The sequence below is a fragment of the Etheostoma cragini genome, chromosome 2 (assembly GCF_013103735.1).
Source record: "Etheostoma cragini isolate CJK2018 chromosome 2, CSU_Ecrag_1.0, whole genome shotgun sequence".
Classification (NCBI taxonomy): Eukaryota; Metazoa; Chordata; class Actinopteri; order Perciformes; family Percidae; genus Etheostoma; species Etheostoma cragini.
Genome location: NC_048408.1, coordinates 6,102,188 through 6,128,000, shown reverse-complemented (window position 1 = coordinate 6,128,000; position 25,813 = coordinate 6,102,188). Strand labels below are relative to the sequence as shown.

At 42.1% G+C, this 25,813-nt stretch overlaps 2 protein-coding genes and 1 long non-coding RNA gene across 4 annotated transcripts in view; 2 read left to right on the top strand and 1 right to left on the bottom strand.

Annotated features, from left to right (window-relative positions):
* The window catches only part of LOC117954740 (FERM and PDZ domain-containing protein 1), a 44,869-nt gene extending 35,977 nt beyond the window's left edge, over positions 1-8,892 (top strand). For both annotated transcript variants that reach the window (XM_034888707.1, XM_034888715.1), the window contains exons 14-16: positions 307-451; positions 576-1,913; positions 3,426-8,892. In XM_034888707.1, coding sequence (XP_034744598.1) covers positions 307-451; positions 576-1,913; positions 3,426-6,904 — 4,962 coding nt within the window. In that variant the 3' untranslated portion in view covers positions 6,905-8,892. The remainder of the gene's footprint in view (positions 1-306; positions 452-575; positions 1,914-3,425) is intronic.
* On the bottom strand, positions 1,203-11,172 carry LOC117955056. Its single transcript, XR_004658946.1, has 3 exons — positions 11,019-11,172; positions 9,849-9,852; positions 1,203-1,213 (listed from the first exon to the last, which is right to left on the bottom strand). It is a non-coding gene; the product is annotated as an uncharacterized LOC117955056 (long non-coding RNA).
* Positions 11,173-18,729: 7,557 nt separating this feature from the next.
* Positions 18,730-25,813, top strand: part of LOC117954902 (multidrug and toxin extrusion protein 1-like) — a 10,942-nt gene continuing 3,858 nt past the window's right edge. The window contains exons 1-11 of the mRNA XM_034889018.1: positions 18,730-19,001; positions 19,820-19,921; positions 20,034-20,102; positions 20,315-20,463; positions 21,477-21,519; positions 21,672-21,716; positions 21,809-21,906; positions 22,602-22,699; positions 23,173-23,354; positions 23,986-24,094; positions 24,458-24,533. Of these exons, the coding sequence (XP_034744909.1) occupies positions 18,816-19,001; positions 19,820-19,921; positions 20,034-20,102; positions 20,315-20,463; positions 21,477-21,519; positions 21,672-21,716; positions 21,809-21,906; positions 22,602-22,699; positions 23,173-23,354; positions 23,986-24,094; positions 24,458-24,533 (1,157 nt within the window). The 5' untranslated portion in view covers positions 18,730-18,815. The remainder of the gene's footprint in view (positions 19,002-19,819; positions 19,922-20,033; positions 20,103-20,314; positions 20,464-21,476; positions 21,520-21,671; positions 21,717-21,808; positions 21,907-22,601; positions 22,700-23,172; positions 23,355-23,985; positions 24,095-24,457; positions 24,534-25,813) is intronic.

The window sequence follows — 25,813 nt, the reverse complement described above, 5'->3', positions numbered from 1 at the left end:
AGCCAAAAGGAATGCAGCATGCTTAAGAATACTATGAATAAGCATTCAACTTAACATGTAGCTGTGTTTTTAATTGTGATTCATTACTTTAAAATGGTTTTTATACTGAGCTGTGTGCATTGTTTTGTCTACCCTTTCCTGTAAACAATGTGCAGACTTCAGCATGAAAAGAGGTAGAACTGCTTTTTCATCAATAGATTGAGCCTTTTGGATATGACAGGATTACTGTATGCTTAGTGTTTTTTTCCACTACTTATATTGTCTTTCCGTTCCCTCTTTTTTCTTGTTTTCCTTTCTCATGCAAAGCCCATCACGTTGCTATTGGAGTCAGCCTCCGCTAAAGATATGTCCTGCCTAATAGCAGGGTACTGTCGAGTGTTTGTTGACCCCAGCCTCAACGTCTTTCCCTGGATACACGATTCCAAGAAGCACAGAGTGTCGGCTGAGGAGGGTACACATTTCCAGTAATGTACAGCCATAAAAAGGATGCATACATCCATACAGTAAAGTCACACACAAGGATGGTCTCAATAATCAATAACTTGTCTTGTTTCCATGTTGGTGTGTGTTCACAGGTTACGTGTCACGGTGTGGCAGCGACTCAGACACCTCCTCCGACTTGGAAGCGCTGGTCACCCAGGTGTCTCATGACGAGAGGCCATGCCCTCGCGTCAGGTCCTCGTCGGACCCAGATGGAAGAAAAAAAAAAGACAGACACCGAAGGAGAAGCAAAGATGGCAGAGAAAAGGGAGATAAACCATGGGAGGATAATAAGCAGAAAGAAGAAAAGGATGCTGACAACGCAAAGGAGAAGTCTCCCCTGGATAAAAACAGAGAGAATAAGAATAAGGATCCAGAGCACGAGGAGGAAACTGAGAGAGCGCATGATGGTCAGCAAACACAGACTCAAGTAACGGACAACAATCCTGGGGAACAGCGGGAAAACCTGGGACAAGAAGGTGGAGAAGAGCTGCGCGTTGCAGAGGAGCAGCCATCTGTGTCACTGTCAGAAGCATCAGATTCTTGGAATACTGACTCTCGTGTCGTCAACAGTCCCTCCAGCGACTCCCTCGATGCTTTGGAGGAAGATGACTTGATTTCATGTTCTTCTTCCTCCTTCCACCCAAAGGCTCCCTCACACACTCATGCCCACGGCCACCCTCCCCATCATTTTCATCCACACTACTCTCCCAGGCACGTTCACTCCCAGTTCCTCGCCCCTCCACCAGCCCACACCCATCCCCTCATACACCTCACAACTCACGACAGCGGAGGCAGCGGCTGCAGGAGGTCAGGCGATGGCGCCGACCCCCAAATCTTCGTACCTGTTCCCTCCTCTCCGAGCCTTCGCCATGTCCAAAAGGGCTCAGGAAACCCCTGCTCCGACGACAGCTCCCTGTGTTTTGCTGAGCTCTCCCGCCTTGTGGACTTCCTGCCGAGCCCTCCAGAGGCCAGCGAGGATGATGAAGAAGAGGAGATGAGGAGGCGGAGGTGGAGGAGAAGGAAGATGTTGAAAGAGACGGGCGAGTCGCTGAGCAGAGCAGTTGAAAGAGGAAGCTCAAGCAGATGTTCTCAAAGTCTTGGAGAACATCTGCTATCCCCTTCCCCGTCCTCCTCCTCCCACTTGGAGTTTGTGTTTAACTTTGACCAAAGCGACGCTCGCTGCTACTACAAACTCTGCTCCAACATCACCCCCGACAGTGCTCGCAGCCTTCCCCACAGCCTGCATGGTAATGAGGAAGAAGATGGGGAGAAGGTGGAGGAGGATAGCGGTAAGGCGGTTGACCTGGAGTCTATTCCCATCCTTCAGCCACCGCCTGGCTTCGGAGACAGCAGCTCTGATGAAGAGTTCTTTGACGCCAGAGATCGTTTCACTTCACCTGAAGACCCAAGCTCAGGGGCCATGCCAAGAGGTGATGTGGTTATTATTTCATCGCAATTATGTTCTATCATTTTTAAGCCCTGTGGATTGATGAAAACACTTTTGCTGCCATCTAGTGGTTGAAGGTTTTACTCCACAAAAGGGACATGACCAGCATTAGCCAGCAATGTAACATGATTGCCAAGAAAGTACAAGATCACACTACTGACCTCACCTACTGAACCAGAGTTCTGGATGTGGTCCACAAATTATATAGATTCAGACTATAGAGCCTTTAGAGCTAAGTGCAACCATGCTTACCCACCTGAAAAGACATAATTTCATCCATTACACTTAACATAGCTCTCAAAAGATAATTAGTCCAGGGGCTGTGGTGGAAAGTAATAAAGTACACTGACTCAAGCACTGTGCTCAGGTACAATTTTAAAGTACTTGTAATTAACTTTAGTATTTCTAATTTGTGGGCTACTTTATACTTCTACTCCAATAAGGTATCTATTGTGCTACATTTATTTGCCTCCACGGTGATCAAACAATCCAAAACCGAAGAACAGTAGACACGTAGTGGACGCAGCCACCTATTTCTTCAATTCATCCAGAATTTTCTCAGTTTTTTTTATTTTCACACATTAAAAAAGTACAGCAACATTTCAGTTATAGCAAACATGTTTTTTAAAAGGGAATGGGATCACAATAAAGTCAGTGGTTCTTTAACCAAAACAAAACAACACTATGATGAAACTGGTTGATGTTCTTTTCATGAAAATCATGAAAAGTCTATGCTGAATTGATAACGCACCAAACCTACTTCAAATCATTTTACTCGATAGAGACCTGATACTTCATGACAATGACATGTTTTACGAGAGACTGTATAACCATTCGTAATAGTTGAGTAAATCAAACTGTAGTCCCGCTTTGCCAGACCCTCCTCCAAAACGCATTGAAGGAGGGTCTGGATACTTCACATACTGTAGCATTGGGGGATGGGAGGAAAAACTGTTCTGGTACAATGACATTTCTTTAAACCAATCACCACCAATCACAATTGTCATGGGCGGCCCTAAGCCTCGCACAGAGCCGCTGCAAAATAGTCATGCAAGAGAAAACTTCGATTGGACAGATAGTCTAGCTAGCTGTCTGGATTTACCCTGCAGAGATCTAAGGAACAGTAAATTATAGTCCTCACAAATCCACTGAATTTAAAATTCCAACACAAAGAAAGCAGAAGGAAACGGAAAATGCATGCATCTGGTGGATTTTCCTGCAGCACCTGAGCAATACCGGAAGTGGAATGCAAAGGATATAGACTAATCAAACTAAAGCTATAAAGGTGAGGGAGACAAAAATAAGACTTGAATGTCTCCCCTATCCCACGTGAAAAACGACACCCATAGCCAAAGATAGTGATGTTCAACTCCCTATTATATGAATAAATTAGTTCACGAAATCACAATCAGACATAAATCTTCAAGGAAAAATAAAGTGATGTTCTTGCAGGAGGTTAATCTGTTGAGTTCATTTAAATTTTTATGTCTTGCAGATATTCGCACAGATATGAAACTGGACTTCCTCAGCACACTCAGCCTCAGTGACATCAGAGTCTCGGTGACAGACACAGACAGAGATGGAATAGTGGAAGGAGACAGAAAAGAAGGAGGCGAGGAAGGAGGAGGCAGAGAAACATTGTTCCAGCTCAGGAAAAGATCCCGTAAGCGCCGTTCCTTCGTAGAAACGGATTACACCTCTAGGGTATCATATCCAGAGCCAGATCCAGACATGCAGGACCTGGTCTTGAGCAGGCGTCACAAGAACCTTTTAGCAGAAGCCAATGATGCACAGATACTGAGTTCAGATCCTGAACCTTCAGAGCAAACCCAGAATCCCAGTCCTACTGTCTCCTCTTTGACTCACTCTGAAGGGGAGCCGGCTCAGCTCGAGTCAAAGCCAATCCTGTCCAAACCCAGCTTGCATGGACCTGGCTCTCTACATGGTTTGGGGTCTCAAGAGCAGACTAGAGACCCACCAGCCCCTTCCAGGACCAGGAAACAAGAAATGGAGATGGAACCTGATGCAATGGAATCCAAATCAGTCACAGATGTGGTTAAGGCAGCGTCTCCTACCATCACCGTTGTCCGCTGCCGGGTGGATCCAGATGGGAAGGAGAGTGCTGACCGGAGGGGTGACGGAAAGGAGGAAGGGGGGGAACAGAGGGAGATAAGTGAGGCAAAAGAGGAAGGAGAGGAAGAGACAGCCAGTGTGTCAGGGAATGGGCCATTCACTAATCATATGTTTTTACCAGAAAGCAGTGCGGAGAAAGGTAAGGGGGGGAAAGAGAAGAAAGAGGTTGTGAGCGAGTACTCGCCCAGTTCAAGCAGACCCCTCATAGGTGCAGAGAGGCAGCCGGAGGCCAACACACCTCCTACATGTTTGATAGATGTGACTAAAAAGAGTAGTAATGGCCTTTTGGGAGTGCATTTGATTGCCCTAGAGCAAAACTCATACGTAGAGGAACTTAAGCTTGAGGGTGTGTGTGAAATGTCAAACCCTCCATCAAACTCACCACCCCCACCTCCACCCTCATCCCCTCTACCTCCAATAACAGTTCTTCACAAATCCCAAAGTGACTGTTTTTTGAGGGAAGAAGGGTGCAGCGAAAACACAGGAACCTCAACCAAAATGTCTCATTCTGAGGAGAGGCCCACTGGAAAGCAAAGTCACACTAAAAAAGCACAATTACATTTAGACATCACCACCAGTATTAATGAGGACGCCATTCGTGTTTCTAGCTCTGCTAGGACTACTAGTGATGAAGTTACTGACAGCAGCAATTCGGACAATGTCTTTGATGACGATGAGGTGACTAATTCCTTAAATTCTATTTCAAATGACAAGAATGACAACTGTGCTATAGCTCCAAAGCATAGCATCAGTGCAAATTCGGCTATACCAAGTAAAGGAGAGTCTCAAGTGACTGTTAAGTCTCTTACCGACACTGAGGCTCATACAAGGATTCATTTGGTAAATTCTGATTACACTCGAGCTATAAATTCTATCACTGCAAAGCTTGGAGCTGCAACTAAAGCCACATCTCCTACATTTGATTCAGGTACCAGATTGCAAAGTAAGGTTACACGTGATAGTGCTCCATGTTTGAAACAAAATGTAAACAAACCCCAAAGTGATGAAGCCAAAGCTAAAACACCCACAGTACACAATCTCTGCAAAGCACCTCCGTCTCCCACTCATTTCCTCTTCCAGACATGTTCACCTAGCTTTATGGGTAGCTTATCTGCCTCCACACTCAGGGGGAAGATTCAAAATTTGCCACTATATTTAACGCGCTCCCAGGAAACTCTCAACCAAGTTGTGGCGGGGAATGTACCTCAGAGTCCTGCTGAGGACAAAAGTAGGGATGACAGAGAGATCATCATTAAAGTTACAGACGTTGATAACGTCACACAAACAATAGACTTTGAAATGGACCCAACTGCAGAATCAGTGGAGTCAGACGATTCGGATACAACGGTCATAGGATCCGAGAGGGACGGTGAGTTTTTTGTTGAAAAAAACTTAGCAAAGAGTTTTCATTCTGTGTTAGAGGTGAAGGAAGCAAGCGCTCCATTGCCTGTCCAAACTGAGCCCAAACCCCAACACCAAAATCTACTTCTGTACACTGGGCCTGTCAAGAACACACCAGGACCAATAACGGAGCCTCCGGCCTCCATAGTGAACAGCCTTGAAAGAGACACTTCTGGCCTAAAGATGGACACTCCTGGCCCTGTAAAAGATGCCCCAGAATCAAAGATGATGGTCAGAAGTCCAGGTGAAGACATTCCAGGTTATAAAATGAACAGTCAGTCACGTTCTATCCCCCCTCCGATAGTGGTGACAACGCAGAATCTAAATGGGCCAGGACTCCCTTTTCATAGTCAGTCACAGAAAGTGAATCGGACCAGTAGCGACAGACCTTTGATGGGTCTTTGTAGCCCTACAGGGCAGACTTCAGACTCATCAAAAACCCTTTCCTCAGACTGCAGGGTGTTTACCATCTGTGAGGATCCATCCAAAACAAAGGGCCCAGCCGAGGTGGGGACTACCCCACCCTTAAAGTCTGAGTTTGGCTGCACTTCTGTGCTAGCGTCGGGATGTGAGTCAGTTGTGGAAGGGGTGCAGGTGCCACTGGATGCTTGTGGTTGCCCACCGGTCTACACCAACTGCTTCAGCAGCGGGGACAGCTTTGACGAGGAGCTGACGGTCTACGAGTTCTCCTGCCGCACACAGAGCAGCGGTGTGACTCCGACTTCTGGAGCAGATCTTCCTCTTGTGACCTCTCCACCCAGTCCCTCCTTTCTCTCCACCAACTCCCCCTCTTTTCCACGCTCCATCCTCTTCTCCTCTTCTACCTCTGAGCTCAGCCCTCTGCTCTCGCCATTGTCTGACGCCTCGGACCGTTTCCTGTCTCAAACGCACAAGGACACCATCAGTCGGCTGGGCCAGCAGCACTTCCCAGAACCCCCAACCGGTTTCCAAGTACTCCGCGTAGACGTGGACCAGCTCCTTTCCATTCTGGAAAGTAGCGGCGCTGACCGATCCTTGACAGGCCATGGAGGTCGCCACCCAAGTGACACTTGCCCTGCCCACTTTACTGAGAACAAGAGGGTGCTCCAGATAGAAGCACGGCGGCTGATGTCAGGCTGCCAGAAGGTGGTGGGGATTGAACAGAGCCCAGAGGCAATGCTTCACTCCCTTGCTGACAGTTTCCGGACCCTGGTGGAGTTGGCAGGTATATGCCTCTGGTTCTCCGGTTGCGAACGGTGTGATCGGAGGAACGCAGAGGCCGTTGCGGGTCTGGCAGACGTGGCTCGCTCATTCAGGGACTTCTGTCTGGCAGCAGAGCGAGCCAACAGCAAGCGCAGCTGCCAGGACCTGAGCACCAAGCTGCTGGCCAAACAGTGCACTGCGCTCACCGCCTCCGTCTTCTGCCTCACTCAGCTATTCCGCACCCTCACTGCACTGTAAGTGCACCACCATTTACAAAGTGTTTTGAAATAACATTCAAGCAACCTGTGATGTGTTACCTTAAATACATGAGGTCTCCAGTGAGTCCACAGCTGCTGCAGGGGTGGGCAGAATGTGACCCGCGACAGTCATGTTTAGGATGGGCAGTGTGAGAAGAAGTTACCCCAGAAACACAGTGGTATCACTGAGCTGTATAACAGTTCAAATGATCTCAATGCCTCGCAACATCCGAGCCAGTTTGAGATGGTCGAGGTGCAAGTACTGTATGTACTGTAGCCCATAAACCAAACCATCAGCCCACAACCAGGCTGTAGAATGGTGCAAGCAGGAAACAAAACCTGCTTGCATTCCAGTATTGAGGAACTGATGTACTTGAATGTATGTTATGTTATCTATTGTGTTTATTTATTCTTTTATTTAATTAATGGGTGACTACAGTGAGCAAACAAGGAATGTAAAGGGAAGGAAGATATTTGGAAATGTTTACAGGCATATCTTTGGATAGAGGAGTAGTGGGCCTTTTACACACAGACACAAGCACACAAACTCTAATACACAATGAATCATGCTTGATTCCATTCATACACAGGCCTTTTGTATGACTGACCATGTTAAGATAAGAAACGCTGCAGTTTACATTCTCTAGGCTGTTGGTGAGGGCTTCTTTGAATGTTACTGTTTACAAAACCAAAAACTAGAGTGAGAAATGATTTTATCCAATACCACAAATGAAATCCCACAAATCAAGCCTGAAGCAGTGTTTGCCATTTTATAAATCTAGTAGCAGAATGCTGATGTATGCGTTTTGTGTGACTTTATGAAACAGTTTGGATGAGATACAGTCCTTTACACATTGAATATGCTGTCATTTTGTATAGACATTTAGACCAGCTTTTCTTTCATTTATTTGTTAGCACTCTCTTTCTTCCCCTGCAGTTGAAACACTGAACCCTCCAGTGCATGGTGATGTGGCTGTCAACCTTCCAACCTTTTTTTTTTTTTCTCTCCATAAATTTATTTATTTTTCTATTTAGTGCTAACATGTCCACTGAGAACAAGACACCATTCTGTAGGAAACTTGGTGACAGTTTCCAACATAATTTATGGTAAATTATTTTATGAGAATTTGAATTAGTTTAAGTTTCATGCAAGCTTTTCAAGATCAGGAAAAAAACCTGCACAATTCTGCCTGAGCTTTGAAGACAGTCAGGAAGCTCTTAGACTACAATGTCCCTTACACTAAGTGCATTATTATGACAGATTTCCCAATATGACCACATCTAGCGGTAAGCCAGTGACATATGGGCACAGATAGCCCAAGCATTTCAGGATTACAGTCTGTGCGTACAACACTGGTTATTTCCCTGTGCAGTTTCAGCTTCTGACGACCACATTGAGTGGGAGGGTCTCAGAAGATCTGTCAAACTGACCCAATCATTGGTTGACAGCCTGTCATTTGAGTTCCTTGAACTCAACACATTTGTCACAAAATCATGTTCAACACAAATTTACGTAACGCTTAATACTGTGGAAAAGCTGTCGTATTATAGCATTTTCACTTGGAATGTTTCTTAAAATTAAAGGGATTGACGCACACTGGACCTGCATGTTCAAAAAAAATACCACCACTGCAGTGTTGGGAACACAATTTCAAACAGTGTTTCTATATATAAATATATATTTATAATGGCATTTGAAACACTTTGTTTACTTGTTCTGTTCCTGTGGTTTCAACAGAATATATTTCCCTGTATTTTATTCCCTGTTCGCAGCAATGAAGAATTAACTTACATTTACTATAACCAAGAGAAAATTGCCCTAAACAAATGATGGAAAACGTTTTTTTAATCATCTGTGCTCACGAAGCATGCTGTAAGAAGCCATAATATGCATTGTAGTTTTATCAGGGATTTTATCTGTGAATGACTGAATGTCTGCTCTTGCTTTGTAATGCTCATCTCCCACCATTAAAAACAATGTCAAGATGTTATTTGTAGAATTCCTTTAAAGCTCAGGCACGTGTATTATTTACCACACTTATTATTTCTCAGCACAGCCAGATAGTCTTGATTCCGAGCCTAGCTAGCCGACACTGTTACATGAGCGACGTTGCTGAATCTTGGTTGCTGATGTTAATTTCTCAGATATGTAGTATTTGGTTTAGAAGATTTTATTGATGAGTTTTCGTGGCATAAAGTTCTACTAGGAGGAGGGTACTTTAGCGGTCTGCCCAGTTGCCATCGCCTTCATCTTCAACCCAGGAAGGTGTCCGTTGTAGCAACGCTGCCGAAAACCCAGAAGTTAAAGCCTGAGCAAGAACAATTTGCGGGACAGTAGGTTAAGCACAGAAACAAAATAAAACATACGGTTAATTTTCAAAACAAAACTCATGGCGGGTCATAGTTCCCTGCACTACACCATGAAAACACAGCACAGAGTTGTTCACCCTCTACTCCTCTGGATGGAAACAAAAGGTAGTTTTTTTTGGTTCTATTCTACGTGAATTTGCAAGATCTTTTGGGTCCAGCTGTTAGTCATGGCCGCAGCTGTTCCACAACAAATCCGGACCTGGTGGGTGTTGACGGACGGCGGAGCACGGAGCCGTTACGCATCCGGTGGAAATTGGGGGCGAACGCTAGCGTTGCTAAGCCGATGTTACAAGCAAACATTAGCGGTTGGTTATGGCAAATCCAAAGTGGCTCGGGGCAGATCCAATAGTATTAAACTTCAACCCAAATATCACCCTAAAGTACCTCGTTCAGGGCTTGAGCATGGTTGTTGGTCGGCATCCTCCCCCACGGGACTGGGGCTGACCAACACAGAAACCCAGAAAGAGGAAGAAGAAACTTCAACTTCATCAACTTGCAGAGAAACAACACATAGTTTGTCTTTACTTGTGTTGTCTCTTACATCCTCAGCGTGGCCTCCATCAGTAGGATCTTACTCCTCTGTTCCAGCTGGGTTATGAGCCACTTCGTGTTTTGGACAGTTGGTGAAATGTCTTTACTCTTCATCCTTAAAGAAAACAAAAACATTGGGATTGGTTTCTTCCTCTGAGGAGTTCACGCTCATGCTTTTCACAATAAGAGAATCCGTTAGAACACATGAAGGCACAGACGGCAAAGGTTGGATTTCAACCTTCAGACTGTGGTGCAGTTTCTCCTCCAGACAGGGACGGACTGGGACCAAAAATCGTCCCTGGTATTTTGGCCAAGACCGGCCCACCACGTAAGATCACAAATGCCGTCCTTGCACTACCCTGAATATGTAAAGCAACTCTTACTCTTTAAAACTACTAACGCCATGTAACGAGCAAGCAACAATTAGTGAGACTGGACACATTAAATACTTCAAAGAAGTGTCATTTCTTAATAAAATAAAACGGTATTCTCCTCATGAATCAATATATATATTATTTCAGGACTGACGAGACCCTGTGCTGTAATTTGAAGAGGTCTATCATGAGCTTTTGTTGAGTAAGTTTGCATGATGTGCCACGTTTATCTACTGTTAAGGACAGCACAAGCTTCAGGTTTGATGAACTTTAATGTGGTGTTCGGCTTATTATTAAGATGTAGGCTACTTTGGTAAATGAAAGGTAGCTAGACTAATATAGCCTAATAATAAAACGGTGAGAAGATCATCAGTCAAGACTTAGATAGCTGCAATCATGTAGTATAGTACAGCATAGCATCTAGGGCTGCAACTAATGATTATTTTCATAGTCGATTAATCTGTTGATTATTTTCTTGATTAATAGAATTAGTTGTTTGGTCTATAAAATGTCAGTGTTGTTTCCCCAAGATGACGTCCTCAAATGTCTTGTTTTGTCCACAACTAAAAGACATTAAGTAACAGTCAAAGAGAAGTGAAGAAGCTAGAACATATTCACATTTAACAAGCTGGAATTAAAGTATCTTACTTTTTTTTAAACACTCATACCAACTTATCGATTATCAAAATGGTTGGGTTTTGTTGTTCCTGTCTTTTCCCCAACAGTAGCCGTAAAAAGTTTGTCATTTTTGGCGGCGTTGCCGAATACTTATTGACGTCTTTTTTCTTTTACTTGAGCCACTTGGGTAACTTTGTTTAATTTTTCACTTTAATTTTTCACGTCACTGTTTATCTTTCGCGCCGCACACCGTTACGGACTACTCCATTTCATTGTGAAATTATGGGTGTACGGAAAAACCTAGCCTACGTGATATTTTGGATTCAAGTGTTTTGGGCCAGCCCGGTGTCAAGTGAAAAAAAAAAATGGGCTGCTGATCTAGTCCTACTGTACCACTTTTATGGGCCGGACAAAATATAGTTAAAATAAGTAAATATAGTAAGTAAAAATGTATAAAGTGTCCCAAAAAGTAGGCTACATCGGCTCACCGTTAAAGTGCCCGGAATGCCAAGTGGCCAGTCCGCCCCTTGCCTCCAGATGAGCTCCCATGTTTCAACCTTTCTTTGACCGCCTATGATTTCAATTCAGCTTTACCTTCACATGTTTCAGGTTATATAATAGACAAACATTGTTTCTCTGCGGGTTGACGAAGGTCAAGTTTCTTCTTTCTCTCTGGGTCTTTGTGCTGTTTAGCCCCAGAGTTGGATTAGTGGGGATTGATACCCGAGCGAGCACCAGGAGACCCGGGTTCCAACCCCACCTCAGGTAGTCCAAACAGGAGTGTTGGTGATGAATGGACGTGGTTTCATTTGGATAAGTCTACTTCTACAGATTTTCCAACATTGTTGTCAACTTCCGAATTTCCAACTTGTTGTATGCGATAGCCCCCTCCAAATGTCTGTGCCTGTCGCCCCCAAACTTTTGCAGACGCCATTTTATTGTTTTCTGTTCTTCTGAAAGTGTAAATGATGGAAATAAAGTCTAACTTTTTGTGGCATATTATACGGATGTCTAATCTGTCATTTGATGCCTTTTGGAAAATGTTTCCATCTTTTCTTGGCTTCTTTATGCACATTACTACAATTTTTTACATGGGGTGCCCAAACCTTTGAACTCCACTGTATGTGGGGACTTGAATGCTGGAAGTGTGAAATGGAATCTGGAGAGATGATCCTAGGCACCCCCACCCCCCACCCACTCACTCACTCTGACATCTCTCCATTTGTGCATGAATAGGTATTGAGCATGTCTGTGTGTGTATTTCAAGCCTGTGTGTAGTGATTACTAACAAAACAGAGTGTAAATTGTAATTTCCCTACTGGGGATCAATAAACAGTATAAATTAAATAAATTGAAATGAGGTTTGATTGATTTGATTGATTTTTGAACCAATTGATTGATTTCTGACAGAATGCCCCACTGCAATATTTCAAACTTATGGGATACAAGTTGAGTTATTTTTCCTTTTCATTATGGACTATAATATAATGATGAAAAACAACAACTAGTTATTTCCCTAATCACTCAACTTTGGCCATCATCCAATCATACACGCACTCACTGGGGAGGAAAATAAACTACACCACAGTAGAATTCCCTCCACAATGACGAGGTCAGGAAAGCTCTTTCTGGTGAGTATGCTAACATCAAACACTGTGGGTCTGTATAATTTTTGCTTTTAAACGTGATGAGTTGATGCATTTAACTTCTGTTGTTAACTTAAAACTTTTAGGAAACTTGAGATCAAGAGATTTTAAGAAGGCAGAGTGAGTTTTAGCAAATCGCCCTCTGTTGCAGGCGGATGTAGTCACACCTTCGGGACTAAGTTCAAACAAACGGAGTTGTTGCTGCTGCGATACGTGCTTTTACAGTTGAATAATCTTTACGGTATTGTTGCTGTTGTCGTTGTTGTTGTTGTTGTTGTTTTGTAATGATTGTTTGTGTCCGCTGCTGGATGTTTCACAAATTGCCCTTCTGGGATTGAGTCCTATCCATGTGTATACTGGCCTCACAGCCTGTTTGCTGTCATTGCATTAGGCTTGCCTTTTGATTTTGTATAGATAAAAAAATGTTGGTCTATTGCAGGTGGGTAATGCCACTGGTATTTCCATTGGCACTGGTTTGTCATCCACTTGTGATACCCTCATATCTCACCACAGCTTCTTCCCTTAAAGGCAGCTCAATAATATGATTGCGTATCAACTTTGTTTTCTTGGCCTGTTCAAACCTTTGCTTAGTAGTGTGATCGGTATTGGTTACTCTACATATTTATCTACCTGTTTCTTGCAGACGTATGGGAGCGGTAACTTGAAGCGTGTGGGTGGGATTCTCCAGAGGGGGGGGGGGGGGGGGGGGGGGGGGGGGGGGGGGGGGTTCTGATTCTGCTGCTGGCCTGTTTCCCATGCTAGGCTATCCTCATCAACACTGAACCTCTCCTACTGGCAGTCAAACAGAGTCCAGAGGTTGTCAGGTCAGTCCCAATGTCCCAATGGGGATGAATTTCTGTCTTCATATGAGTGGAGTTAAGGATAGAGTATGTAATTGTGTTAATAACAGCTTGATCAAAAATGTAATGTAAGAATGTAATTGGCTATGGTCTTCAGCACTTTTTTAGCCTACTGTACAGTTACCCAGGCTCACAATAATTTCTTCACTATTTACATAAAATAGTAAGTTTCAAGATACATGTCATTTCATACATACATTCTTTTATAATGTAGATTTTGAAGAAACCAAAATGTAAATGTACTGTATTTATATAGCGCTTTTCTAGCCTTAACAACTACTTAAAGTCCTATTACATCATATAGGAACCATTCAACATTCACACACTGTGGCCGAGGCTGCCGTGAAAGGTGCCACCTGCTCATCAGATAAACACTCACACACATTTACACTCCAATGCGCAGCATCTGGGGCAACTTGGGGTTCAGTGTCTTGTCCAAGGACACTTTGACATGGGACTGCATTGCCAGGCAACCTCTCTACACCTGAGCCACAGCCACCATAAAAATCATTGCCCACAATGGCTTAATATAATAAGAAATGTCTGAGGGGTAGAAAACAAATCTTGCACAGCCAGTGGTTGACTTTTTGAGAACTTTGCGAGTTAAGGATGTGAGTTTCTTAAACGTGGTTTGGCACCAGGAACGCCTTTGGGTGGTCTGGGCCAATTTTGAGTTACTGAGTGTTCTCATGTTAAACGTCAAGAGTATTTTGGGCTGGAGGAGTGGCTGTAGACTGACCAAAAACCTCTCAAGAATACAGTAAAAGATCTCAGTGTTCCCAGGTTGCTTTCTTTGGCTTATCCTCCGGCTCTTCCTGTTTTTGGCTGAATCCCATTTCTCCATCTTACCCCTAGCCCTTGTCCCTTGTGGTAAGGGTTAGGTGTGATTACAAACTGTAAGTCTTGCCGTCTGCAATGGTGTCTATGTCAGTTGCGTGGGTTTTGACAACAGTGTCATATGTATTTATGTATTTTATAGTTACTCTATGTTAACTTTGGTGGTGGTGCAGAGGCAGATGTTTTTATCTGTGTAGTAATTAGATACATTGATTTTCAGAAGAAGTTGTTGTCAACAAAAATCTATCTTTATTGCCCAATAAATTTAACATAACAGGCAAAACCATTACATAAAATATATTATATGACAGAACCATTACCAACTATTACCACCATAACTTACATGTCACACACATAAAAAGGCACTCAAATGTGTAAAACTACAAAAGACACACAAGACCACAAACAAATAAATTAACCACAGATGTTCTGATATTCAAATGAGATTCAGCCAGTCTCCCTCTTAATTTGCACCTAGATCCAAAGTTACTGAGGTGAGACTGGGTGACAAGTTGGAGTTGCTAAAGTTAGATTACGTCTTTAAAAAGCAAATGTTGGCAACATTGAGAAGTATTTTTTGGCTTGGGTAGTGTTCCTCTGGTCTTTCCAGAACCCAACCCAATAACCACAGGCTGATTCAATTGATTGTTTTGCCCATCTGAGCAGATGCTCTTTAAAAAGCACCCGGCTCTTTAATGTTGTCTGTGCCACGGTTTTATCTCTTTAGTCTTCTATCTGTCTTGTCACTGTTAATTGCTTCTCAGGCGCCTGAGTTCCTGGGTTGCAGGACAGAGATTGGCCTACTGGGGGGAAACTCTATTGAACCGTCAGTATGGCACATGATATACAGTAGTCAGAAGGTAATGTAAAATGAAGTAGCTGTGGTGGGAACACTGTTTTTATGAGGGGGGAGGGGGGTCAACCCCTTTGCTTCACTAGGTGTCAAAAAAGTAAGAGTAAAGTGACTTGTGATAAACCAAAGAAAACCATATACGTATTCTCAGCTAACAGACCATACCAGGCCTCCCTGTCTTTGGTCTTTTAGGCATGAAATGCAAGCAGTACCCTATAAAAAAGACATGGAAGGAAACATGCTGGGGGAAAAAGAACATGGCATGACTCCCCAGAGCTAGGTTAGTAACAAGTATTTCTCGGACATGGATGCACACAAAAGGAAAGATAAAGGAGAGAGGAGCACAGTTTGTCGAAGGAAGTCCCCCCGGCAGTCTAAAACTATTGCAGCATAACTAAGAGAGACAGGGTGAAGAAGGGAGCCTGGTCGGGCTAGAACTCTTCCCCGCTGGGTCAGGCTGTACTGCCCTGACTCCCTCTAGTTTTATTATACTAATGATTAAATGGTAAATTAATCTGACAACTATGAAGAGAAGCAGAGAAGAGAAGGGGTGCAGTGTCTGCAGATATACACCCTCCCCCCGCCGGTCTTGGCAGAACGCTGCAACTCCTCACTCCCTAACTATAAGCTTTATCAAAGGGGAGAAATTTAAGTTTAGTCTTAAATGTGGTGACGGTGTCTGCATCCTGAACCCAGACCGGAAGCTGGTTCCACAGGAGAGGAGCCTGATAGCTGAAGGCTCTGGCTCCCATTCTACTTTTAGAGACTCTAGGAAGAACAAGTAACTCCGGGAGTGTAGTGCTCTAGTGGGACAATAAGGCCCCAAGAGCTCTTCAAGATAAGATGTTGCTTAACCATTTAGAGCTTTGTAAGTCAGGAGGAGGATTTTACTGGAAGCCAATGCAGAGAAGCTAATACAGGAGAAATAATATTTCTTTTCTTAGTTTTTGTCAGAAAACACACAGCAGCATTCTGGATCAGCTGTAGGGACTTTTTTGAGCATCCGGATAATAAAGAATTACAGTAGTCCAGCCTGGAAGTAACATATGCATGGACTAGTTTTTCAGCATCATTTTGAGACAGGATCTTCCTAATTTTAGCAATTAATTACGAAGATAAAAAAAATGCTGTTATTGAGGTTTGTTTTCAATGACTGTTAAAGGATATATCTTGATCAAAAATAACTTCTAGATTACTGACAGTAGTGCTGAAGGCCAGGGCAATACCATCCAGAGTAGCTATATCTTTAGATAATGAAGTTTTGTTTTGGAAAACACGTCAAATCTTACAGACTGTTGGAGCCTCTTCTTGACCCTGGACTTGCTTTGATAAACGTAACACTGAACAAATGTCTCCTTCAGACTCCCTGGCATTGTCCTTGGAGGAAAAATGCAAAGAAAAACAGAGTATCTCCTTCAGGGAGGACACACAGGGAAAGGATTTTAAAAGTCATACAACCAGCTAACAGCGTTCTAACAATTGAGATAACACACTTACCGTAAACGTCAGCATGTTGAACAGGCAACCGAACCAATGCCAAATCTTCAAGCCTTAAACCCAGTTGAGACACTGAGCTGCTTAGGCCTGGTGGTAGCTGGCTGCTCCTGGGTTCTGGTCCTGGTGGTAGGGGTGGTAGTTGGCTGCTCCTGGGCCTGATAGTACACTGCTGCTGCTCTGCACACTGATTTTTGCCACAGACCCCAGAGGTTGCCAAGTCAGTCATTTTTTTAAGCCAGGGCTGCTATCTATTACCAATAACACTTTCTATACATTCAACTGTGGTTTTCATGCCTGTTTCTGTACAGTTCTCATCAGTTGTTACTGTAGCAACTGTGGAATTGGTTATTTTTTAATGCATGCATGATCATTTAAACATCTTTTCACTTGAGTGATGGTAGTAGTTTTTATAAGAATTAGGACTGTAACGGACCATAGTTGATCAGCAAACTAATGGCAAAGTTTAAGTGAAGTGCATTTCCAACTGTCGCTGTTACTTATAGTAGGCTGATAACTATGTTTCTATTGTATATAAGTTATTGTCATAAGTTATTGTTATTATATTTTTGAGAAATCATTTACCTTTCCCAATTTTGTCAAGTACAAAAACGTCCTCATAAAACTGACAGCAACACATGACGTTCAGGTATTGAAAATTGAAAATACAAATACATAGTCATACATTACAACTGCGTGTCAGTCTTCTGAAAATAGTGTTTACAGCTGCTTGTGCTATTAATCCAAAAGCCATACAGCATCCCAGTGAAGAAAAAGTTATAGTGACTTGTTTATGGACTCATAAGGCAGTGGTCTGACCCATTACAAAAGATATCCGAGACTTCTCGTAATCTCTCAGATGAATCAGAGAAAAGTTCAACCCACAAATGACACCATCAGTTGTCACACTTCATTTGTAAATTAATAATTGAAATTATTGTATAAACCACAGTTTTGAGCTATGAATTACTTCTTAGACTTGAACAATCCATTCAGGATATTACTCTCGTGTTCACTTTTCCCCCTGGTAATGTAAATTATCACTATGTAAAGTGAAAATAGTGGAGGGTCATCTTTTTATTCTTTGTTGAAGGGAGGGTCACTCAACATTTTTTAGTCTAGCAGGGAGGGTCACCCAACTTTTGATTCATGAAAACAGCAACATTTCAAAGGTAGACGGGTATCTTTCAGCCCTGTCGGACGCTCTGCCGCCCATCTTCCTGCTCCGAACTTGGATATGTGTGTTTAGACAAACGATCGGGAAATAAACGCCTCTTGTCCGCGAGTCTCCTGAGAGAGTTCCAGCCAGCTCACAGCGGGGTCTGTGAAGGTGGACAGGCCGACCTGCATGCCAGCGACCCCCGCAGGCACCCGCCGGAAGTCACGTCAGACTGCGGAGCTTCTAAACTCCGACACAGTCGAACCAAATTTGAAATAGCCATCAATTTTCGTAAAACGGCCGATATTTGAGCCCTACATAGTTGATTTATTGCATAAAAAGTCTCAGAAGTGAATTTAGTAATGAAATGGATGGTGGCGCGGGCTCTAGTTCGAACCTGTAGGGGGGACATTTCTCTATTGGCTCGCGCCAGCTGTCACTATAGCGTTATTACCCAGTGTGCTTTGTTGAATGGTCTCAATGTTGTATGGTTTTATTTCACGCGAATACTAGTTTACTAGAGGAGTAACGTAGTATTTGAAGCACTGCAGTAATGCAGGAAGTGTAGGCTACATTTAGTTTTCATGGTAATTGTGTTTCCACGACAATGTTAGTGAGTAGCCTACATTTACTGAAATAGCCCCCTATAACATTGCAGTGTGATGTTTAAGATTAGAGAGCAGAGGTTGAGTCAACAATTCTGCTTAAATGACGCAAGTAATAGTTTTCTGTTCATATTTGCCAAGCGCTAACCATAATAGAAGGCGTTAATTTAATTTTTGAACGTCAAGTGTAATCTCAATCATTTTGGAGGAATATGGATTGCTGTGAAGATAGGGTGAAGTCCATTGTGATTAAACATACCAGAACTCCTCCGGTAGCCCCTTTAATAAAGTACCAGCAGTCCCTACTTTCTATTCATAGCAGTCTGGGAAGCTCTAACTTGGATGTGGCACTCATATTGTATTACTGGAGCGCACTCAGCTCCCAGACAATCTGTTGAAGTCATAGTAAAACTGAACCATCATGTGCACTTGAATGCAACATCACATCTAGCTACCCAATTGCAGTGACGCCCGAAAACTGCTGCACGAGCTGGTTGAGTAACCCTTCCTCCGTCACACGCCGCTGTCAAAGGGAACCGTTCTGTGGGTTGTGAACACCGTAGTCATGGATGGTTCTATTAAAACACCAATTAAATATTCCGACGGAGTGAAAGAAGATTTAAAAGTAGGTAAAACGGCTTCTTCTGTCCAAGGCTCGGAGAATAGCCGGGGCTCCTGCCTAAAGCGTTGCTTCATCCCGCCGGCCTACCGGCACGAGCTGGGTCAACTTTTCAAGTTAGCGGGACCAGTGGTAAGAACATTTTGAACTGTGTTATTCGTACAGCAACAGTAACGTTGACTGTTGCTTGAATGGTGACGTATGTTAGAATATGTTTGCGTTTTTCCCATTTTCTGTTTAGGCCTATTAAGTTTGTATTATTAGTTTATAACTTGATGGTACATTTAATAAGGACTACAGTATGGACTACATGATATGATGTATTTAAGATGGTGTAAACATAGCATAACCTTAGGCTACTCACTGGCTTTTGGTCATGCTTTTGTTTCAAAATGTAACGGGATGAAGGCCTGTCGGAGCTGCTGGGTCTTATATTCGTTTGTTATAATGTTAGACCCTTACATTGCATTCAGTATTCACTTTATTTGTCATTTCACTGAGTAGCCTACTTAGCAAAGACAAGAAACGAAAAGTTGTTTCTTACACCAATAAAAACAGGAATAACACATGTAGGCCTACTAAGTAAAAAAAAAAAGATCAAATCTAAATTAGAACTAAAAACAAACATTCAGACAGAACAAAAAGTCCAGTATAGGAGCCATTTTAAAGTGCATTTCAATGGCATCACTGTTTAATAATACATAGCAAGCCACAGCTAATCAAATGCATTTCTACGTGCAACCAATGCATGGTATTTAGTTGGGCATTAGAAATACGTAGGTCCACTGTTATGCATTTGTTATATATGTACAGTATGCCTTGTGATATCCATTAGGTCTTCACTCACTGAAAATGTCTATAATGCCTTGTGTTTGTATATATTTAGTATGGAATATCTGCCTTGAGTATTAACGTGAAAATGAGGACTGATGTTTGTGTTTTTCCTTCAGATCATTTCCCAGTTGATGGTCTTTATGATCAGTTTCGTCAGCACTGTGTTCTGTGGTCACCTGGGGAAAACTGAACTTGCAGGAGTAGCATTATCAATTTCGGTGAGGAGACTTTCTCTATCCCATCTGTGTTTGAACTGGTATCCCAGCCTGCCAGTACTGATTTATCCATCTTTTAATGTTTAATGTTTTTTCTTTCTTTCTTTTTTTGAAGGTGGTTAATGTCACCGGTATTTCCATTGGCACTGGTTTGTCGTTAACTTGTGATACCCTCATATCTCAGGTACCAGAGGTTGTTCTTTCACTTCCTTTATCTAACCAAGACAAACACAACAGCTAATGCTGTGTTCCCATGTAGTCCTGGGGTCCCCTTTAAAACAACTCAACAAGGAGTTTTTGTATCATGTTAGTTTTCTTTGAGCAGTCCTACCCTTGGTTGTTGGCGTGATTGGATGTTTTGCATCTCTGCTTATGTAAGTATCCTGTTTCATGCAGACGTATGGGAGCGGTAACTTGAAGCGTGTGGGTGTGATTCTCCAGAGGGGGGTTCTGATTCTGCTGCTGGCCTGTTTCCCCTGCTGGGCTATCCTCGTCAACACTGAACCTCTCCTACTGGCCGTCAAACAGAGTCCAGAGGTTGCCAGGTTGGTCATTATTTAATCCCCGTAAACATAACCTTCAGCATCTTTCCCTTTAGAGACACTGCTGTACATGTGGTATTATTAAGACTGACTTAACACGTTATCCTGTTTCCTCACTTTTTAACTGTCTAATTTTTGCCTCAATGTTTCACTGTACGGCACATTGTGACCATGGTTTTAAAAAGTGCTTTATTAATAAAATATATCTAGCTACAGTAAAATGTGCCAAAACTTCGGTAAGCATTCTTATGGAAGTGCAGTACTCATGTTATATTGAGTTTTGACTTGTCATAATGCCCTGCAGTGTGTAGGATTTGCCGTTAGAAATCAGCTAAGCGAAAGGTTTTTATTCACATTAGTCATTAAAACACTGATACATGGGAAAATAGGGTCAAAGTTGATCAAATTAACCATTACACCTGCATAACTTTTCTTTGCCACATGGGGGCAGCAGAAAAACAAGCTAAAGACTGTCACCTTCTAGGTATTGTTATGGCAAATGTTAGAAATGTTGACTGTAACAGTTACATAACAGTTTTCATTTAAAATATCGTTATTATCACATTGGATTGTGTGAAAACCGTTTGTTTAATCCTTCCCAGTGATTTGTTTACATATTGTTCTTTATGCCTTGAATGTTTGGATTTTTATCATTTAAACCTGCACTACTGGAAATATTCCTGAGAAATATGCTGTTTACATGCATACACCTTGTTCCTTTGATGTTTAAAATTGTACTTTTGGTGAGGTTTTGCATATTTGTAATATAATAATAATATATTTCAGCTTGTGTAGGCCTATCACTGCTTTCTGAACATATTGAACACACTTTAAAAAATACTGCGATAAAACAGAAAACCATGATCATTTTGATCATTATAACGTAAGCTGCTTATTTACACATTCAGTAGATACAGAAGTACAAAAGCATTCATTCAGAGTTATGTTTATGTACAGCCATGTGTTTCAACCCAGCAATTAAATGGATATCTGTTTCTCATCTTTTCTGCCTCAAGTATCGCCCAGCTGTATGTGAAGATCTTTATGCCTGCTCTGCCGGTGAGTTTGGTGCATTCTAAACCTACTGTATGAAGAGAATAACACAAAACATACAGAGGTTTTTCATTTCTGCATGATCATTACTCTCAAGCTCAAATGTGCCAACGCCATGCCAAAGTAACGCTGATTCATTTTTCTGTTTTCATTTTCAGGCTGCCTTTATGTACCAGCTGCAAGGGAGGTATCTTCAAAACCAGGTACAGCCGCGCAAACTACACTAAATGTGAAAGTTCATGGCTGAACCATAGTTATTAAAACTGATATTGATACCAGGTGCTGTTGTTTACAGGGAATTATATGGCCTCAGGTTGTGACAGGCGTGATTGCAAATATTCTCAACGCAGTCATCAACTACGTCTTCCTCTACTGTCTGGATATGGGCGTTGCGTGAGTTTTCCAATCTTACTATTGTGTAGTAGAGCTTACTATTTACTTATTAGGACAGTATAACACTCAATTGCTATGTCATTAGAAACAATAGGGCTGGATATCGTTCAGAAAAGTGTGATACCAGCACCGATACCAATACAGTGACTTACATTCCGGGCCGTGGACGATACCTTTTTTGATAGGAAATCAAATTCATTTATCTGAATTTTTTTTTTTTTCTGCTCCTTTTTAGTCAAGCTTCTCAAATTAAAACAACACACATGTATGTGTGCTCTGTATCTGTTAGTAACACATTTTGTTTCCCTGCATGCCTCCACAACGTGTAGACAGCCAATCACCAGCAGTATAGGATCTTGGTAGAAGCATGCTGCATGCTGCCTGCTGATTGGCTGGCTCACTGACGCGGATGAGATTTACTCCTTAGGTATTGACATTTGCTATTGAATTACAAGGCATTTTTCAATACTTGAAATAAGGAGGCAATTTGGTCAATGCCTAAATAGTATTGTTGTTATGTCCCTGAACTTAAGCAAGTTATGTTTCATATGATATGGTAAATATAGTACAATGAGTTACGAAAAACATTTTTCAAATGTAGTGTTCCTTAAACTGTGCAGAGTGTTATTATGCAGTATAATTTGTTTATTAATCTGAATGATCATCTGGACCCCAATTTCTTGTTTTTCTTTAAGTGGATCTGCTGCAGCCAATGCTATCTCACAGTATTTGTTGGCTGTAATCTTATTCACTTACATCAGCTGCAGGGGTCTGCACAAGGCTACATGGGGAGGTCAGTGATAAAAAACATGATATTGATTAAATATATATTTTCTTCTCACAGGGTTGACTGCAGTTTTTTTAGGCTCTATTATTCTCTTTCATGATTCGAGACTCTGGTCTTTCAGAACTTCTAAATAGGTCCTCTCATTCCAGTTTTTAATGTTTGACTAGATGACTTATACTCTACTGTTCAACCGTGTAATGTTGTGTAGAAGAGAGGTTACAGTGAATTCATGTGCCAGAAGGCTGTTGTATAAGACTAGCAATCATTTGCCAGTAGTTTTTCTTACTTGAACAAAAAGTTTGTACATCCATTTATGCATTGAGTGAACCATTTTAACATGGCTCTATTAAACTTGAAGCCCACTTCATGACATCATCATAAGTCCATCCTTTTCTGTATTGGGATTTTAGCATAGCGGGAACATGAGATGAGAAATGAAGGACAACTTGTAGCTTAAAATAAAGACCTTTGACCCACAGGTTGGACTCTGGACTGTCTGCAGGAGTGGGGGCCCTTTGTCCGGCTGGCCATCCCCAGTATGCTCATGCTTTGTCTGGAGTGGTGGATATTTGAAATAGCTGGATTCCTGGCCGGAGTGATCAGTGAGACTGAGCTGGGAGCTCATTCTATAGCTTATGAGCTGGCAGCCTTAGCTTATATGGTAACTCTTCTAAATATTTTCCCCCGTCCATCATTATGTATTAATTTTAACCATTAATTAGAGCTGCAAAGATAAATCAATTAGTTAAATAATCGCCAACTACCTTTCATGTTGGTTAATTTCTGCATATCACAGCCATATATTGTTTGTACATATTTGGTCCATTATGTGCTGTAGAAAATGCTACATTGTTTATGGAAAATCAATAAAAATTGTTAAACAAAAAAAATAATCGCCAACTATTTTGATAATCGACTAATCTCTTGAGTAATTTTTAGAAGAAAAGAGGTGAAAAATCTCTGATTCCATCTTCTTATATATGAAAATCTTCTTTTTCATTCACTTCTCTAAAACCAAATAGCTTTGTGTCGTGGACAACACAAGACATTTTAGGGCGTCATCTTGTGCATTGAAAAACACTAATCAACAATTTCTGGCATTTTATAGACCACTACTATTAGATTAATCAAGAAAATAATCAACAGATTAATCAAATATTAACATAATAGTTAGTTGCAGTCCTAACGCTAACCCTCGGTTTGTGTACTGGTCATAGCTCTAGTAAAATAATGGTTAAGCAAAAGTAGCACAAATACACTTTTGGTAATAACTGCTCTATTTCCTCCCATAGTTCCCACTTGGATTTGCTGCGGCTGCCAGTGTACGGGTTGGGAATGCTCTTGGTGCAGGAAACATAGAGCAGGCCAAACTGTCTTCCAAAGTCCCCATCCTTTGTTCATGTAAGACCCCATGCATTCTGAACATAATGTATGCAATACCCTTCACTTAAGTTGTTTTAGTAATTAAGCGGCTTGGTGTTCTTAAAACCTTTGATTTAAATGTTAATTTTAAAGACTTTTCCAATTCGGAGAGAGGAATTAAATTACACTTTTGACCCATTACAGAGATATCAGAGATTTCTTGTAATCGCTCAGATTGAATCAATAGTGACACTTTCTATTTAAAATGAATCATTGCAATTATTGTACACACCACAGCTTTGAGCTTCTTCTTACACTTGAAGCATCCATTCATAATATTCCACTTCCTTGTGTTCACCTCTTCCCTGGTAATTATAACATGTACATGTCTCCCCATGGCAGTCATAATTGCATGTTTCATTGGAGCCAGCCTCAGCTTTGCCAGAAATGTCATTGGATACATCTTTACATCCGAACAGTGAGTAAAGTCTTTGACACAATACTCTGTAACTTCTTTAGGGGGGTGTGGCATAAGACTGACATAACACTGTCATACCTATAACATGACACATTTCATGAACATGAAGGAGTCTTTGTGAATGTTCATTAATTGTCATTCGGAAAATTATAAACTTCTAATTTAGCGTTTGTTTTAGGTCGTTTGTCATGACAACTTTACATTAAGCAAGACTCTGAGTCAGGGCGTCTCAGTTCTAAACCGTCTCTGGGTCTCTAGGTGGGTGAGATTGGTTAGGGTAAGAATTCCAGAGTAAGTTAACGAGAGGCTGAGTAGTGAAGGATAAGTCTTTGCTATTCCTGAAAGGCAGATTTGCTCTGCATTAACTGTTAACCGAGTTCTCAGTGAAAGCGGCCAGATGGGACCAAATACAGCCTCCGAGACTTACAGAGGAGGCTAGAAATACACTACCAGATGGTTTATCTTTCCGGGTCTGGCTCTTAGCACCCCTGGGCTGGGTCGGCTAATTGGACAACAAGTAATAACAGTTAACCGAGCTAACTGGCTTACAGCAGCTAACTACAGTTAGTCTTGTTAAGTCTATGGAACGTGAGGATGCTGGTGGGATTATCGGTGCTTCACATCCGCAAAATTAATATTTATTTTATTTTTTTAGTAAGTAATTTACATTTTAGATTAGGTGTTGGTCCGCTGCTTTAACTTCTAAATTCTGGACTTTGTGCTGCTGCCAGCTTGTGTAACGTACGTTATTTACAGTCGATCAACTGTTAGCTTCAGCTGGCATACGTTAGCTGTCAACCTCCCGACTAACGGTTACCGCTAGCTAGTGATCTAGCTAGGATGATCCCTTCAGATCACAGTGAACTTCAGTGGACTCTCCATCCAAACTCCCGACTGGACCTTTGTCTGCCATGACTACTGGACTCTTTCAAGTACATTTTCCCTTGTCTCCGCCGAACATTTGGTAGCTTTCAGACACCCGGGGGAATACTCCACATACTAGAATCTGACATCAATTCTACCTCTCTGCACTGCTGAAAATGGTGCTCCAAAAATATTACTTACTGCAACTTCTCAACATCATCTGCTATGTCGCTCCAGCTTGCATTGCCGACAAGAAATCCCTTGGACTCCTAAGTTGTCCTTGTTATCTCTTCTCTCCAAAGCAAAAGCTTCACAGGGTCCAGCTTAGAAAGAAGGGTCGACACCGTGGTGCAAAGACTTTGGCCCATAGGAAACTGAGCTGGGCTGTATACACTCTGGGGGGGGGGGGGGGGGGG